This window comes from Lipomyces doorenjongii (assembly GCF_038497915.1).
Source record: "Lipomyces doorenjongii strain NRRL Y-27504 unplaced genomic scaffold V1508scaffold_19, whole genome shotgun sequence".
In the NCBI taxonomy this organism is placed as follows: Eukaryota; Fungi; Ascomycota; class Lipomycetes; order Lipomycetales; family Lipomycetaceae; genus Lipomyces; species Lipomyces doorenjongii.
The window spans coordinates 44,945-61,700 of NW_027118086.1; the positions used below are offsets into that span (position 1 = coordinate 44,945).

At 47.1% G+C, this 16,756-nt stretch overlaps 6 protein-coding genes across 6 annotated transcripts; 3 read left to right on the plus strand and 3 right to left on the minus strand.

Annotated features, from left to right (window-relative positions):
* Positions 1 to 516: 516 nt before the first annotated feature.
* V1508DRAFT_461381 (uncharacterized protein) lies at positions 517 to 6,957 on the minus strand. Its single transcript, XM_066942805.1, has 5 exons — positions 6,334 to 6,957; positions 3,748 to 6,275; positions 3,216 to 3,697; positions 1,134 to 3,155; positions 517 to 1,081 (listed from the first exon to the last, which is right to left on the minus strand). The coding sequence occupies exons 1-5, from the start codon at positions 6,869 to 6,871 to the stop codon at positions 811 to 813; spliced, it is 5,841 nt and encodes a 1,946-aa protein (XP_066796277.1). The 5' UTR covers positions 6,872 to 6,957; the 3' UTR covers positions 517 to 810.
* Positions 6,958 to 7,084: 127 nt separating this feature from the next.
* V1508DRAFT_415881 (uncharacterized protein) lies at positions 7,085 to 7,928 on the plus strand. The gene is made up of 2 exons (XM_066940138.1): positions 7,085 to 7,504; positions 7,562 to 7,928. Exons 1-2 carry the CDS (start codon positions 7,176 to 7,178, stop codon positions 7,665 to 7,667), a joined length of 435 nt encoding a protein of 144 aa, XP_066796278.1. The 5' UTR covers positions 7,085 to 7,175; the 3' UTR covers positions 7,668 to 7,928.
* On the minus strand, positions 7,913 to 10,851 carry V1508DRAFT_403869 (uncharacterized protein; the record flags this gene model as incomplete). Its single annotated transcript, XM_066938583.1, has 3 exons — positions 7,913 to 8,560; positions 8,611 to 10,533; positions 10,588 to 10,851. 3 exons carry the CDS (start codon positions 10,849 to 10,851, stop codon positions 7,913 to 7,915), a joined length of 2,835 nt encoding a protein of 944 aa, XP_066796279.1.
* A 968-nt stretch (positions 10,852 to 11,819) lies between these two features.
* On the plus strand, positions 11,820 to 12,398 carry V1508DRAFT_403870 (ubiquitin-related domain-containing protein; the record flags this gene model as incomplete). The annotated part of the gene is made up of 3 exons (XM_066938584.1): positions 11,820 to 11,853; positions 11,934 to 12,288; positions 12,347 to 12,398. 3 exons carry the CDS (start codon positions 11,820 to 11,822, stop codon positions 12,396 to 12,398), a joined length of 441 nt encoding a protein of 146 aa, XP_066796280.1.
* A 1,180-nt stretch (positions 12,399 to 13,578) lies between these two features.
* Positions 13,579 to 15,100, plus strand: V1508DRAFT_415890 (DNA glycosylase). Its single transcript, XM_066940139.1, has 2 exons — positions 13,579 to 14,024; positions 14,162 to 15,100. The coding sequence occupies exons 1-2, from the start codon at positions 13,764 to 13,766 to the stop codon at positions 14,984 to 14,986; spliced, it is 1,086 nt and encodes a 361-aa protein (XP_066796281.1). The 5' UTR covers positions 13,579 to 13,763; the 3' UTR covers positions 14,987 to 15,100.
* A 67-nt stretch (positions 15,101 to 15,167) lies between these two features.
* V1508DRAFT_396987 (Tubulin/FtsZ, GTPase domain-containing protein) lies at positions 15,168 to 16,753 on the minus strand (the record flags this gene model as incomplete). Its single annotated transcript, XM_066938129.1, has 4 exons — positions 15,168 to 15,347; positions 15,400 to 16,535; positions 16,609 to 16,631; positions 16,746 to 16,753. 4 exons carry the CDS (start codon positions 16,751 to 16,753, stop codon positions 15,168 to 15,170), a joined length of 1,347 nt encoding a protein of 448 aa, XP_066796282.1.
* Positions 16,754 to 16,756: the final 3 nt, after the last annotated feature.

The window sequence follows — 16,756 nt, forward strand, 5'->3', positions numbered from 1 at the left end:
TGCTGTCAAGGTAGTTTAGAAGTCCGAGTGCCAGAATGAGAAGATGTGGAACTTCGGCATGCCGATACGGTTCTTCTGAATCGATTTCTAGTTCTGCAATACATTTTGATGCAAATATATCTTCATCTTCGACCGCTTGTGTAAATATACTGTAAGCGTCAAAGTTGAGAGGCGGTCCCGTGTAATTTTGCTGCAGAAACGCGTTTAATGAAGAAACTGCAAGGTCGAGAAGTTGATACCTCAATGCCGTGGCATTTGTGGAAGCTTCGGATACAGTCTTTGTAAATGGAGAATTGGGTAGCAATTCTAGCGACACCGAACGGACTAGATCTGGTACACTCGATGTAGAGTATTTCGACGCCATGCTTGTCATTATACTTGTCCATGCCACCTTGCGGCCGCCAAATTTGATGTCATAGAAATTTTAACTTCGTCAGTCATGAGGTTAGGGTAATGGCCAAATCAGGCGTCTTATTATTTTGTCGTTACCTCAAGCTGTTTAGACGCGAACTCCGGTATAGTCAAAATATTTTATATTATAAATAAATGTACACTGCACACATACAATCAACAAAATAGTGAAAAGAAATGAAAGCGAAAGATCATAAATTTTTGCCGAACCACTCCCCCCTGTCCTTCAGAGTAACTTCCTCCTCGCCACAGATAACATGAGTTGATACAACATGACAAGAGAAATTGATGAGGTCACAATGTATGACCCCAATCACGATCCATTACCCATGGAATAAAGCCGTCGAAGTAAGTATACCTCCTGTCTATTCCCCGACCACAACTATGACAATGACGACCCTATAATGGACGTCCTTTGCCCTTCATCCACACCGTGCCAATTCTTCTGAAGAGCGACTGAACAGTCACTCTAACATCGGTTCCTGGTTCACGGCCGAGGAGTTCGACACCTAGAGGATAAAAAACCTCAACTTGTCGCGCAAAATCTTCTTGAGAGAACCTGAGATAACCCTCTATAACTTCTACGACAACGGGTCTCCAGGCCGCAATATTTCGCTGTTGTGTTTCCTCTTCCAATATTGTGTATCCTCTAATAATGTCCGCACATAGTCTATTGTTTGCTTAGTACATATTCCAGATATAGAAATTTGCCAGATACTTACGGAATTAACGCCTCTTCAATATTCTCCTTATTCTCGACCCGGTCCTGGTTCGAATCGTGATACATTCGCAACAGAATGTGGATATACGTGGATGCAGCACCTGACTCTTGCTTCAGCAAATTCGGCAGCTGTTTCATGAATCCTTCCTTCCAAAGCTTTATCCGCAGTTCCCTGTTTCCATTGAAGGACCTGGCAAATTGGAAGCTCTTGCGCAGAACACGCATTAAGACGAGCAGTTCCTCGGAGGGAATATTGTTATAAACATCATCATTTGAAAATAATTCCGAAACAGCCTCAATGAGAAGGAGTTGTAGCACACATTTAACAATTATCTTGTTGAATTCACGCTTCTTGGCAGGAGATACGATAGTTGGCGCCTGTAGCGTCGTGGGTGACTGAGGATTTGATACGATAGACGCGATTGACGATTGTCGCACACCATTAGTAGGAGTGGTAGCAGCTGCCGACTCACTATCGTCTCCTAGTCGCTCACGATGAGCCTTCTCGATATCATCGTTCGGGAGAGGGTATGTCAATCCGTTGATCTTCAAGCCGATAACATCAATCTCGTCCGTGGGTGTTATTGGTGGCTCAGCACCTTGCGACAAGAAGAGTTGATAGGCCGTCGTGGTCTCGAAGAGAGTAACGAACGCACCGACAATCTTCGTCCAGTGTTCTTTTCGGAACTTTCGAACATTCTGAGTGATAAGTTGCTGTAGACATGAACTACCTATTCGAGCCAGAGTATCATTCTCCTGGCAAATGCACGTAATCAGAAGATCCAGAAACCCATCGAGCATGCGTTCAAGAGCATCGAAGTAGTGCGTAAACAAAGCCATCAAATTCCGCAAAGCCTGGATCATGGTCGTAGATAGCCACACAGACATGTCCTCATGGTTATTAAATCGTGACATCTCAGATCGAGATTTCAGAACAATGAATATGGGGAACAAAAGTTGTCGGCATACCAAATCCCAGAAGTCCGGCAAAAAATCACCACCGTATTCCACAAGTGTGTCAAAAAGATAATTTAATGCCCGCGACCGTACCTCAAGGTCTTCTCCGGTCATGATAATATCATGGAATGCAAACAGTACTGGGAACCAAAATTTGACTGATGGATCTTCGATAGAGGCCTTGCTAACCGTCTGTACCACAATGGTACCGGCTTGAACGTTCTTCTGATACTCTAACATTCGCGGTATTGAACTTCGAAGTAATTCGATTGAGTGCAAACTAATCTTCTGGAACCGGTAATTCTTGGCAAATTCTGTGAGACACACGGCTAGATCCGCGAAACTGCCTTGAGCCATGATCAACTCGAAATCGTCCTTGTGGATAAGTTTGATGTTATCAAATGCAAACTGAACGATTTGCTCGTACTGTTCCTTAGCGGCAAAAGTGAAAACGCCAAACATTGTTGACCAGCCGGATCGAACATTTGCAGCGCGGGATAATACCATTTGTTGCAAACACCGCAGAACCATATCCTTTACCTGCGGAGACGGATTGTTCGACATGACATGCTCGAAAGGTCGTAAGAAATCTTTCTGGAACTTAAAGTGCGGCAACTCCTCCATTTCCAAGAACCGCATAGACAATTGCCGAAGAGAGTCGAGCGCGAAGAAAACAACTGTGATATTGGAATGGCAACCAACATGATTAAACTGCTCACCCATGATGGCCCAGAGGTTCGACCATTCAACCCTGATACGGTTCATATTGTAGTAACAAACGTCCACCATCTTCTGTAACGAGAACATTCGAGGATGCTCGCTCTGTCCAGACGATTGAATCTCTTCGCGCGAGACCGCAGTTAGCGCTCTTACGAAATGCAAAATACCATCACCGGACAACATAGAACTTTGAGTGAAAATCTTATCCATGGCAATAACGATTTCCCTCGCTCGAGTCTCCTCCGCAACAACAGCCGAGAACGGAGTACCAATCGTTGATGACCGTGATCGGATCGGCTTCATGGAAACTGAGCTCTTTGATCTCTGGCTTTCAAACGATTCACGTCTAACATAGAGCATTAGTTATTCATCGGACAACTTCGCGATTTATAAAAAAGGTACGAACAGTGCTAATTTAGCCAGTCCTAGATCAGGCACCACACCTTCCGAGATTCCTGAGCTGATAAGCTGAAATCGTTCCAGCTGACTCACACAGGTAAGAACATCCTTCCACGAATCTTTCAACAAGTCTCCTTCGGATAATGCAATATCCAATAGTGCTTTCGTTCCTTCCACGTTCTTATGCTTCATCTCACTAATATTCTGCAAATTTGTGTATTTCGCCAGAGCAGAAACAAATGATATCCTTGCAAGCTCGATATCAAATAAGCAAGCGATTCGGACTGCTAGCTTTATGCCCTCCATGCAGGTTTTGATGATATCTGGCTCATCTGAGTCTTGCATAGGTGCGGATAGCCCTGCTAGCAATGACATCCACACAACTTCGAACATGGGACCAACGTGCTCGAAATGCGATGCACTGTAGAAAACCACAGTCGGACCACTGGTTTCCTTACGCTGCGACCGAACCAAGTTCTTGAACAGCATCTAACGAACTATTAATAATAAAGCTTTACACCTATTCAACAAGAACTTGCCTCAGTCTTATTCGCCATCTCACGCGACGCATGCAAGTATGCCTCTCGCTGCAAGTCTCTTCCAACGGTAGCCAAGACCTGCCCGATGTTTGCCGCAATTGAAGTCCCTCCCTGCTGTGCTGATGATGCACCTGCCATCAGCGCCGCATCGTGTTCTGACTTGAGAATAATCTCATTATTCTGTATTTCATCGAAAATATCGCTCAAAAATGCTTCCGGTAGATCGGCGTTGTCATTGATCCCTTTGTTATTTTTGAAGAAATCTTGCTTGGTCATACGATTCTTTACCTGAGGGGAGTGCAGATCCGTGTTAAGCATGATCACTGAATAAGCTAACACGTACGCTGTATCCGCATTAGCAAAAATAGATGGATTTCCTGAAATATAGCGTTCAGCGAACTTCAACATGAACCGATCGATCTTCTGAGCTTCGCCTGGCAACCTAAAGGCTTGCAGAAATCGTCGCAGAGCATCAACGAACTTCATATCTGAGAAATCCATCAAGTCTACGAATGCGTGCATGATGGCAACGTTCTCAGGATCGCCTTCTCCAAGGTATTCTCCAATCATAGCCTTCGAAAGACCCTCAGTTGTAAGCAAAAATCGAGCAACGTCGTTTGGATCCTTAGATGCTATGAAATTATTCTCGCACAACAACGTAATCCCCCTCTTGGGCTTAAAGTTGAACTGTTTGATGCCTTCGAGTAACGCCGTCTTTTTATGTTTCAACGATTCAAACTGCGTAGGATCATCAATGGGAGTGTTGCTGCCGCTTGTTCCATTGACAATAGATCGAGCTTTTTCTGGCAGTGGCGACGAGGGATGCAGATTGCTGGTAGGAGTGATGGAGCCCGTCCGGATTTCATCATCTACAATCGAATCTAAATCTCTGTCGGTCGGCTGAGGGAGTGCGATGGCGGTAGCATTAGCAATTCCCTTCTGAGACCATTCGACTAGTGACTCCAGTATTGTGACGACACAGTCCAACGACAGTCTCTTAAGCGTGTACTCTAGTGGGACTTGAGAAGCAAGCTCGGCGGCGGGTGTAGTTTGCATTGATGCAGCAGCGCTTGATGAAAATGATGGAGGAATTGCAACACCAGCAACGCTACCAGACCCACCGAACGGGCTTGCGTCATTCAAGCGCTGTAACTCTTGATATTGCTGCAATTGGAACTGAGTAATATGAACAGGGGTGATGGCAATTCGAGAAAGGTACTCGACAAGCCTTTCGTAGATATTGTCCAAAGCGGTATTGTCACAGTCGTAGTTGAGATAAATTTCGACTAACGCACGTGGATTTGCAAACAGTCTCTCGATTCCTCGCAGGAGGTACTGCTTCTGATGAGGTGTCGAATTCTTCATTTCTAGAATAGGAATGTAAATCTCCGTCATGAAGACTTCGATTTCCCTCTTCATCTGACTTCGAAGATTGAGGAGAATGAGCCAGAAAATATCGCACGAAACTTCGAATATCGGTGGTATGGGACTTGCTGCGTTTCTCGAGAGACACAAGCAGAGATATTGTCGAATAGCATGAATGAAGACCGTCTCCTCTGATGACGCACTAGATCGAATGATAACATCTTGTGAAGCAAACACGGTCATGTGTGTGCTTAAAATGGTATACACAAGATGAAGTGACAGGAGCTTCGAGCGCATAGCGTGAGATCGCATGTCTGGCCTATCAGACGCTTCAATTGCCTTGACAGAGAGCTTACACATAGCACGGAAAACCAAGAAAGCATCTCGAATAAAAAGCTCTCCTTCATCGCGTGGACCACTACTGTTCGTCTCCGGAATTCGTTCTTCGTCGAAAGATTTTTTGTTTTCGAATGACTCTAGAGTAATTTTTGCCTGAGACTGCTCTGCCAACTTCTGTTCGGCCTGTTGGGCCTGTTCAGCTGCTGATTCTGTACCCTCTTTCCTGTCATCTGTGAAAGTAACTTCATCGCCCTTATCATCATCGTCTGGAAGTCCCTTGTCGTTAAACGTGGGCTGAACAGGGATTTCAATAATGCCAGAATCATCTTCTACAATCTGTGCCTTTATTCGACGTTTCACTCGTTCAAACACGACATTGACCATCTGTGTAAGAGTCGCCTGAGCAATGGCTTGATTGGCATTCGACCGGGATAGAATGAAGATATTATAAGTCTGTCGGATAGCCTTCAAAAGGGCGGCACCGTGGACGAGCAACTTCTCGTTGAGAACTGCCGCAAGGAGAGCTTTAATGATTTGCAATTCGACTCGTTCGTCAGTATTGTCTCCTCTAAAGCAATCACAGACGACTTCAACCGCTTGATCCACCATCTTGATAGTACGCGTGGGCAGAGTTGGCACGGCGTCACCCTCGACTGGCTCTGGGGTTGCGGGCACATCGACGAAAAAAGAGAACGAGAACAGCTTTCCGATGCAATCAATTGCAGTTGCCTTCACCTCATTGTCGTTTGTTAGTGTAGCTAACCGCAGTGGCTCCAATATGACGGTTGGAGAAGGAGAGTCTGGGGAAAGTTTCTTCAACTGTTCTGTATGGCGGAATCATTGATTAGCGCCAATAAAATATACCCCGATAAACAAACATACCAATAGCATTATTTAAACCTATTTGCAGTGGGCCCTGACGCCTTCCGTCTCTACTCGTTAGAATAGATTCAAGTGCCTTGCTCACAAACATCATTGACGACATCGCGCTCGAGTTGCTAATGCTGCTGCTTGCAATCGACGCTGTGGACTTGTGTTTTGACAGAGGAAACTGTTGCTCTTCGCAAGTAGGTGTCGGAGGTTGTGATTGTCGCTGGTCACTCGTTGCTGACTCTGATCTTGTGGATATTTCGTTATCGCTCTTTGGGACCTCGACGGACTCATGTGGTTCTGACTGCACGGCTAGCGGCACGCGTGTCGATTCCGACTCAATTGCATCGCCGCTTAGCTCAGCACTACCGAGAGCTTTGGGGTCTTCATGCGGAGTAGAGATCTCAGGCAAGGATAACGGTGGGGACGTTACTTCTGCAGCTGGTCCAGCATCGCTACTCACGGCGGTGGAATCGACAACTGCGCCTTCATTCGTGATTGGGACATCAACCGCGTCCGGCACGCTCGGTAGCTCCTGCTCGGAGGCCATTGATGCGGGACGAGGGACGGCAGATGGGGAGGAAGTAGATTGTGATGCTGATTAGTGTCGACACTATTGGGGTGTATGCGTTTCGTTGCAGCTGAGCGGTGCAAGCAAAGGCGTTGAGTGAACAGGCCATGGCGGCTTAAAGGCCGCGTTTGCACCGCCATTCACCCCCTGCTTCATTAGTCACCAGCCACCTTCTGTGCCACAACGCCTAAATTTTCCTCTCCGCCTCACAGAAAATTAAAGTATTCCTTGATATCATTAGATCAGGGCTCTACCGCATCGTTCCGTCAGATCAACGACAAAAATGGGAACTCCATTATTCGACGATCTGTTTACCATCACGACGCTGGATAACAAGCGCTACGACCGTGTTTCGCGTATCACGGCGACGTCAAATTCATCTTCAGACATCCATCTCACGCTTGACATTAATACAGAACTGTTCCCTATCTCCACCGGCGAGATCCTTTCAGTTGCTATTGCCAAGACTCTCGCAACTGAGTCGTCATCTACAAGCACCAGTTCGTCTGGCTGGCGGGAACCTAAACCTGGTGAGCGTGGTCTAGCCGATGACTACGACTACGTTATGTATGGTACCGTTTACAAGTTCGAGGAAGGAAAGAACGATAACATGTATGATCGGTTTAGTTTATCAAGATAATTTATTGCATCTTTTCTAATAATTTATAGTGCCGTGTATGTGTCCTTTGGTGGATTATTACTTTGTCTTGAGGGCGGATACAAAAAACTTGCCTCATTGAAACAAGAAAACGTGTATTTGCTTGTCCGACGATAGGCAAATCATGATGGTAAATGTTTCTTAGTGTGTATAGTATTTACAAAAGCATTGATGTATATTATTTTGGCATAGTGGACTATATTTATCATGTACAAGGGTCAAATGGGACGTCAGGATAGCCAATAGATCGTTCACTTCTACTACCCCGTGAATGTACACCGTTCCAACAAGTGGTGCTCTTCAGTAGCGTGATAGTTAACCGTGAAAATCACCTACTATACAATGCTTATCTACTGCTGTAACTAAATTATCCCATCATCCTTCTTTTCCTGACAAATGCCCCTTTCCAATACTTCTAATGCACGCTCATAATAAACAGGTGAGTGATGAAAGATCCCCCTTCCAAAGACAGGCTCACCGAACCGCTTGTCAACATCCAAAACTACACGACCAACCACCCGCGTGGCTTTCTTCGTTCTCCCGTCATGCGTCTCGAAAACGGTGCTTGTCGTCAGATGATAGACTTCTCCTGGTGGTACTAGTTTCTCGTGCTGCATTCCCTGACGCAACTTGCAGAGTTCAGCCCAAAGGTAATCGTCATCTTGAGCATCAAAGAACGCGCCAGTTCGGGACGCCAATTTCGACAACACGCGTTTGCGAATTTGATCAACGACGCCCTGTTTATCGGCCTTGAAAGCAAGCGCAACAGTCTGGAAATCACGAAGTACACCAAGCGAAAGGCACGGCACAATGTCAAGACCGTAGACGACCGATGTTGTGAGATTACGAGTCTTCATTCGAAGATCTGACGAAATCGTTGCTGGGGGACCGAAGGCATAGCTGTGAATCTTGCGGCCGGCTGGTAAAGTTGAGTATGCTGAGGTGACAAATAACCCTCCCGGTCCTGGCTCTGAAATCAAAATGCTAAGCAGCGCCGCAACACCACCTCCCTGCACGAATGTTAGCTTTCTTGAGGCATCCTCCTCTGTCAAAAACGTACCAATGAATGACCGCATACGACAAGACCGTACTCGCGGCCCAACTCCTCCAAAGCAACTTTGATAGTCATAAGTACGCGCGAGGAGGGTCGCTTAAGCAGTAAAGCAGATTTTAGCATGCCTCTGTGCGCTTTGTATATCTTTCCACGCCATTCAAATTCTTGATACTCGCATGTCAAGTCGGTGAGAACATCTTCTAGACCCAACGTTCCTCTGATAGTTAAAACCACAGTTTTGTTGACGTGATCGACGGCGACAAAGTGCACAAGAGGAATGCCTCCAGACTGGTCAATAGCAGTATCAGTGAAACTAGATAGCAGAATGTGATCCAAGCCAACGCCGGTATGATTTGCAAACGCATGGTGCTCAGCGTGATGAGTGTCAGTGGATGGGAACATTCTATCTGCAATGCCAATGCCGAGTAATCTCATGAATGATTGGCCATACGAGGCAGACGCGAATCGCATATATTTCGCCAAGTTCGAGCAAATGTGTGCAGGCGGAAACGGCTGAATCTGAGGTTCTTCGCTAGCATCGAGAACAAGTGACGTCTGTGACTGTGTAGTCTTGAGCGTATAAAACGAGGTTGATGACGACCGGCGTCGGCCACCGCGGCCCGCAACTGGTGACGAAGGGGTTTGCGGAGCTGTTGAGTTTGGATTGGATGGCGACCCGATCTGAACGTCAGTACTGAGATGTCCGTCCCTATACTTGCCTCCTCGAAGATGACGTTGCGACTGTCGCCGCGCCATAGTAGTGGCACCAGCTGATGAAACAGAATTGTGTCGCGGAAGCTTCTTATTAGCTGGCGCCATTCCAGCAGCCAGAAGTGGACTTGCAGCTCTCTTTACATGCTGATCGACTGATTTCAAACTCTTTGATATCCGTCGGGAAATTGAGACTTCATGCGATGCCGGAGACGCAGGTGGAACAGACACGTAGTCCTCATACTGGGAGCTCTTAACAGGACTGCCATCGTTCCGTAGGAAATCATCATCCGCCATCAGCAAATCAGTCTCGGACCTAATTTCAGGCGAAGATTGGAGCTGTCCGTCCGGCGTGATCGTGCCGTCCCGAGACAGTGAATATGTCGATAAAATGTCGCTCGAAACCGATGGGCGCAGTTCTAGAGACAGTCTTGGGGCACCGTCGCCACTAATTTCAAGCAGATCGCGCTCATCCGGGTCCTCTATTTCGTAGACTTTGGAGTCGGATTGATGTGATGCAACAGATGATCCGGTCGTCTGCCGGACAGTTGATGGGAATCCATTGGGAGACGGACTTCGTAACGCATTAATATCCTCACCAGTACCGCGCTTCTTGTTAAATCGACGACTAATGCTTTGAAACATAACACGATACCGAGGCTTTTCACCGTCGCGCGGATCAAGAACCTCTTCTTCCATGACGACAGCATTATCTGGGATTGCGACCCTCGCGCCCTCCGCGGCAGAGCCAACAACCTCAATTGTCGTAGTCTTTGTGGTCACCTCCTCTGTGCTCACAACAACTTCAGTGTCTGGCGCGATATGCTTTACGACTGCTAGCTCATCATAGAGATCCGCGCGTGTATTCTTAACTTCGAGGGTTCGAGTTTCGCCCGTGTCGAGAACAACTACATCCCAGAGCACACGCATTTCGATTCCCTGAAGCGTGCGGCGCGAGCTACGGGCTTGTAAGATGGAGAAACACGTTAGGCCAGACACAAGACCGTAGAGCCCAGATCCGTCGCCCAGCTCTCGCCGAATTAATGAGATGATGCTGGCAATCGCGCGTGATGATTCGGTCGAGCCGAATATGCTATCGACCATATGGACAGAGTCTTGTGCTAAATTACTGAATGTAGAGACTGCTGATGTAGCAAAATGGAAAGATGCAGATGCGAAAAGCTGTGCTAGTGTTGTGGTCTTGTTGATCGCCGACATCTGCGACACAGTCAGAATTCCAATGGTACACACTCAAGCTACGTAATAGTATACCCCCAGATTGGTGAAGATGCCGCCTTCTGGAACATCTTCCTCGGCCTTAAAGACAAGGCTTTCGACTGCACGCTTCGAAACATCGATAGAGGTAATGGTACCTATTCGTGCCGAATCAAGAACGGTTTCGATGACGAAGGTGCCGAGTCGCAACGATATCGTCGACGACCGCGAAAGAGCCGACACTAGCCGTGCCAACCGGGACGGCAGTAGAGTCGGCGATAATATGATCGGCTCCTCATCGGAGTGATGTACTAGGCTCATGATTGTGCGGACGTCGTTTGGTGCCGTATGAGAACAAAATTGTGCGGGGAAATTGACACGAGCACTGAAACGTACCTATGCTCCTCAGAGTAGTTAGCACGAGTACACAGACAAGAAAGAAGAATGATCTCCGCGCGAAATAACTCATACGAAATGTTTAAATCACAAATAGCCTACCGGGCTGAAATGCGAGGGATTTGGTGGTTCAGGCTGAACCAGAAGTAGTGGACACTTTGACCCCAAACTGTCGGCGTTCGCCTGCAAACAGATAGGACGTACACAGCAAAAACTGATACGGCGCCACAGCGCGCCTAGACGGGGATCTTAAAGGTATGTTGTGACAATAGTATCTGAAGATCAGACTGGAACTTGAGAGAGCGTATCTAAAGTGTACGTCTGTCTGTACTAGGGAATAAACGTGGCGGACCCTTGCAGCAATAGTGCAGAAGTCATCGTCACAGCCTTGCTGGCTTGCTGCCCTCGGGGTGGAATCGCCGAACCGCCACATGCCGTCTTGTTGGGGCAGCGGCCAATTACCATGCGTATAAGGCACAAACGGCGCGCGATGATTGCATGAGGCTCAGGGCTTCTGTGGGGTTCTGGAAGGATGCCGGAAGCGAAACAATGCGGCGCGGATCACGAGGCACCCGCCACGCCCGCACGATTGGTGGCTGTGCATGGACTCTGGCTGTGCATGGACTCGCCACCCGGGACCGCCATCGAGATACCGGCACCGCCACCCGCATTCAAACCTGCGCCGGCCAATCCGTGACTGACCGACCGTGCGGGACAGTTGCCACGCGCGCTGCCATTATAATAAGTACAAGAAGTCCGTTGCTCCCGACCGACCCACTTTCCAACTGTTACTGCTACACACACTGCACCATCTAACGACACTTCCGTCGTGTCCGCATCTCATCTATCTATACCATCCATTCGTCTAGGTATCAACGCAAACCCTCGTCAATATGCATTTTAACGTCAAGACCGTCGACGGTAAACGTGAGTACTACATACATCCTTGGTCGTGCGTGTGTTGCGACCGGCGTTATCTGGACATACCAAGCTAACATGTCTCTCAGTTTTTGCTCTCGCTGCCAACGGGACAGACTCTATTAGAGGAGTCAAGCAGTCCATCACTGAGTCATCACACATTCCCGTTGCGATGCAAAGACTTGTATACTGTGGCGCGGTTCTAGAAGACACTTCATCTGTAGAAGAGTGCGAGATTACCGACGGTGCCATTATCAACCTTGTTCTGCGGTTGCGCGGCGGCGGCCCTGCAAAAAAGAGATGTTCATTCAAGTCATGCTCCTCGACTCCTCTCAGAATTGTTGGTGACTGTTCTTTCTGCGATGGTCATTTCTGCGCCAAGCACCGTCTGCTTGAGGAGCACAAGTGTACTGGACTACAGGATTGCAAGCAGCAGCTTCATGAGTATGTATCCCTACCCTACATCTTTGGCTGCTTGATAGATACTAAACATTTGTTACAGACGCAATGCTATGAAGTTGCAGCAGGAGCAGACCGTTGCCAGCAAGGTGTAACTTGACTGTGTGCTGCAATTAGTCATATTTCCCAAACCCTTACCGCCTACCATACCGCCACATCACGTCTCATCGTACATCACAAGTAATCGCTATCTCAACCCTTAATTCTCTTGCATCTCTAGTGTTCTGTCGGGGGATACATTGTATCTTATTTATATATTAATAGTGTCTATCCGCAACGGCGTTTGCGTTGTTTCGTTTTGTTGGCAGTCATTAATTTCTGCTCTCCTCGTCCCTTTTATCCGCCATCATCACCATCACCACCATCGACATCTCCCATCTCTCTACACGCACATTGCCAAATGCGTTTATTGTTTTGCAGGATCTGGTCATATTATTAGTTTGCAGTGCGTTCGGTAGGTGTTATCTTTTTGAACAGTCTTGTTGTATTGGGCTATATATTTAGTACTGTGATATTAAATGATATTATGTTTATTATATATAGTTCTCATTGCTTTTTGGTAGGTTATATTGCTATATGGCTGTGATTGATATTAGCGGATATAGCCGTCGTCGATATTTCGATTAAGTGGTTATCCGCTTAATTAATTATTTATATTATATATTAATTATACTCTGCGATTCATAATATGTCAATTCAGTAATGCAGTATTGCTACCCGTAGTCGATATTTGGTACATGTGATCGTTAATCCTCCTTGGCGTGCTCCAACGCTCAGCATTCGAGCTATTGTTAGCATTAGGATCTGAACACAGTTATGTCGAGTCAAATCAGCATCATGCGCAAATACGAATACGATCTGTCTGTCTCTCTTTAACCAGCAAGCCAATAGAAATACTTTTCTCCATAGTGATATAAGCCTCTTCCTTGGCAACTACATACTCGTGTACGAGAACAGATAATGTCGCAATCATTAACTGGCTGACTTTTTTTCTAGCATCGTGGGGTTATGACACATCGCTTTGGTTGGCATGTGGCTGAAAGGGAAATGACGCAGTTAAGTGTACGTAATTCTGCCGGGTCGCACTGTGGCTGTGTCAGAGGCAAATCGATCATCACCGAAATATTCCGAACAGAACACCACCCTGGATTATTAAGGGGTTTGTACTTTCTTGTTACCCGGATGCATCTCGCAGTCTTTTGCGATTACCCTGACTTACATGCGGCTAACTTAAGTTGTAACTTTTGCTGAGTCCGTTGAAATATTATTTTGTGCCCGAGTTGCGCAGTCGTCAGAATTACGTCAAATATAGGTGTCATGCGCAGACAGGGGTCTTTTGTTGCGGACAACATCAACAACAGCGGGTCGGTTTAATACTAAGAGTGTTTAGCGCAATTGGCACCGTATTTCGACAGTTCCGATTGTTGGGAACTACGCAGGCACTGAGAGATGCGTCTGCGATGATTGCGCCTATAACCATGTTTTCGGATTCGAAAATCGCGGTGTCTTTCCCCCGTCCGCATTCTACAACCACAGCGTCGGCGACATTGACATATGTTCCGCCATCTTCGGAGTCGACACAAGAGCTGACGAAGATACGAGAGCGGTGGCTGAAAGTTCGCGACCTGGTAATGGAAATGCGTGAGAAGGTACCAGCGCCAGTGGATACGATGGGCTGCCATGTTCTTCCCGACGAGATAGTCCGCACCAACTCGATAGCTGTACGTGTTACCAACTTTCTATTGTGCTGAGTTGCTACGTTTATTTATGCCAGTTCTTGAACTTTTTTTGCACGATTGACTGTGTCGCCCTTGGTTCCTCTTTCCTTTCAGCCCAGTTTGCTAACAGCCCATCCTAGTCGCAAAATCTGCAGATCCTGATTTCGCTCCTGCTCTCTTCCCAAACCAAAGATCAACACACATTCGCGGCTGTCCAAAGTCTTCGCGCGCATTTCCACCCGGACGAAATCACGCCAGAGCGCATCCTATCTCTCTCTGACCAGACGCTCGACTCCATGATCCATGGCGTTGGCTTCCACGCCAAAAAGACGGTATACATGAAGCAAATAGCCGGGATGTTGGTTAACGGAGGCGAACTTGGTGGGCGCATTCCGACGACACTTGAGGCGCTTGTGAAAACGTTCCCCGGAATCGGACCTAAAATGGGCATTTTGTACTTACAGAACGCGAAACAGTACCCTAATGCATCTGAATACCAGGACTTAGATCCGAATGAAGAGTTTGGACTGGCGGTTGATACGCACGTCTTGAGGCTTGCGCAGCAGTTCCGGCTAGTTGTTCGCCCGGCGCGAGGACCTGCCACCATGACTCCCGAAATAGCGCGAGCGCAGTTGGAAGAAATTGTGCCGAAGGAGCAGTGGAAGGAGACGAATCCGTTGTTGGTCGGCTTTGGACAGACCATATGTGGTGCACGGTCCAAAATGTGCGGAGAGTGCGTCATTGCGGGGACAGGTTTGTGTAAGGCCGAAGTCAGCGGTAAGGCGAAATCGTCGGCTAAGAAACGGAAAGCAGAAAAGGTTATAGCGAGTGAAACAGTTAGGACAGATATAGTAGTATATGCGGACGATAGCAGAGAGGAGACCGACAAGCAAGAGAATATTGTAGATATCGAGGAATTAGTCGGCGGCAGGCGGCTGCGGTCCAGGAAGACTGCTGCACGATAGCATCCCTGTGCGACAATTGCTAGAAATAAATTGCAGCAACCATTGAGAACTAGTTTCTTTATTGCCAGACAAAATCAAATCCCATACCAACAAACCTAGAAATATATAGCAATTACTACAATATACAGATACAGTTCATAAATGTCCTATAGAGTTCTAACGTACACTCTGCCTCAGTCTATTAGTCAAGATACTCCGCCGTTTCGGCTAATCTGTACTCATTAATCAAGTCTCCGACAACTTCCCGAGCATCATCAAATTCTTCAAGACCGTCCGTGAACATCGGGTGCTTTTTATATGGCTCCAAGAACGCATTACGTTTCCGTAGCCGATCATATTGGTCCAAAATTCGCTTAAAGAGCTGCCCAACTTGTGAGCATAATCCCAACGTAACAAAGATCACGATACCTTACCGAAGCAATGCTTGTATGATTTGCCAACATCAATCCACTAACTCTGTTCGAGCTCTGTAAATAAGGCGACTTCTTTGTCAAAGCCACCTGTATACTAGCCGGCCCCCATGGAATGAAGGACGCCAATCCTCGTTCTCGTATTCTCAATAAACTCTTATGAACATCGGTTGGATCCGCTTCTCCCTGTATAATGTTTAAGATAGATATAAAGCACGAATTAGCACTTTGCTGGGTCGACACCATTCGATTTTTGGGTTGCAAAAGCCGCCTCATAACGTCCAACACTGTGGTCTTGCGCACGCTCTTAGCCTGGTCAACGAGATCGGCTGTGAATGGTGTATATGAGGTCATAAGATAGTGACATCGAGGCGTAGGAACCAAGCTCGCGAGTAGGGATACAAGATCATTATGCATATATCCCGGATACCGTAATGTGGTCGTGCTTGCCGACATCACTGTCGCAACAAGTTGGTTAGTCTGGTCAAATGTTGGACTCTGCACTCGCAGACTATCCGCCGCTAATCGTGACAATGCTGCATTATCCAACACTGTCACCGCATCGGCAAACTGTGTTAGTCGTTTGAGAGATAGCAAACTATTATAAGGTTGCACCACTACCTCCGACACTTGCTGAGACGCCGGAAACACGGAGTATGTCTGCACGACTTTCTTTGGAAACCGATCGCTCAGCCGTTCTAACAAATACGAACCCAATCCGCTACCGGTACCCCCAGCGATCGAATGCAGAAGCATGAACCCCTCCAATGAATCACTGCCGTCCGCCTCACGATCTAACATATCCATTAACTCATCCGCCAATGTCTCGCCTGCGCGATACCCAGAGGCCCAAATATTTCCCGCGCCACTACCATCACTACCGACGTATATATTCTCAGGGTTGTACATTTTTGCGTAAGGGCCGTTAAGGATCCCGTTAACCACTCGTGGCTCAAGATCAATCAGTAACGCACGCGGAATATATCTAGTATCGTCGGACTGGTAAAAGAAAACGTCTTTCCGGTCCGCTGTCCCGCCTACTGTGGGGAGATCGGTGCGCAGGTTGCCGTCGGGACTTAGTCCATGCTCAAGACAGAGCTGTTCCCAGAACTTACTCCCGATCTGGTTGCCACATTGACCTATGCAAGTATTAAATCATCCATCTCGGTTGTAAACTTATAGGAATAGAATATATTAGTTGAAATGTCACACCTGCTTGTAACGTGATGATTTCCCTGCGGACACAGTTAGCAAGAACACGATGACACCTTGAGGCTTCAAGAGCATCATTCAAGTAAATAATCGCAAGAATTTATCCAAGTAGTCTTAGTAAAACGTAATCGGCTTACCTTGGCATTCT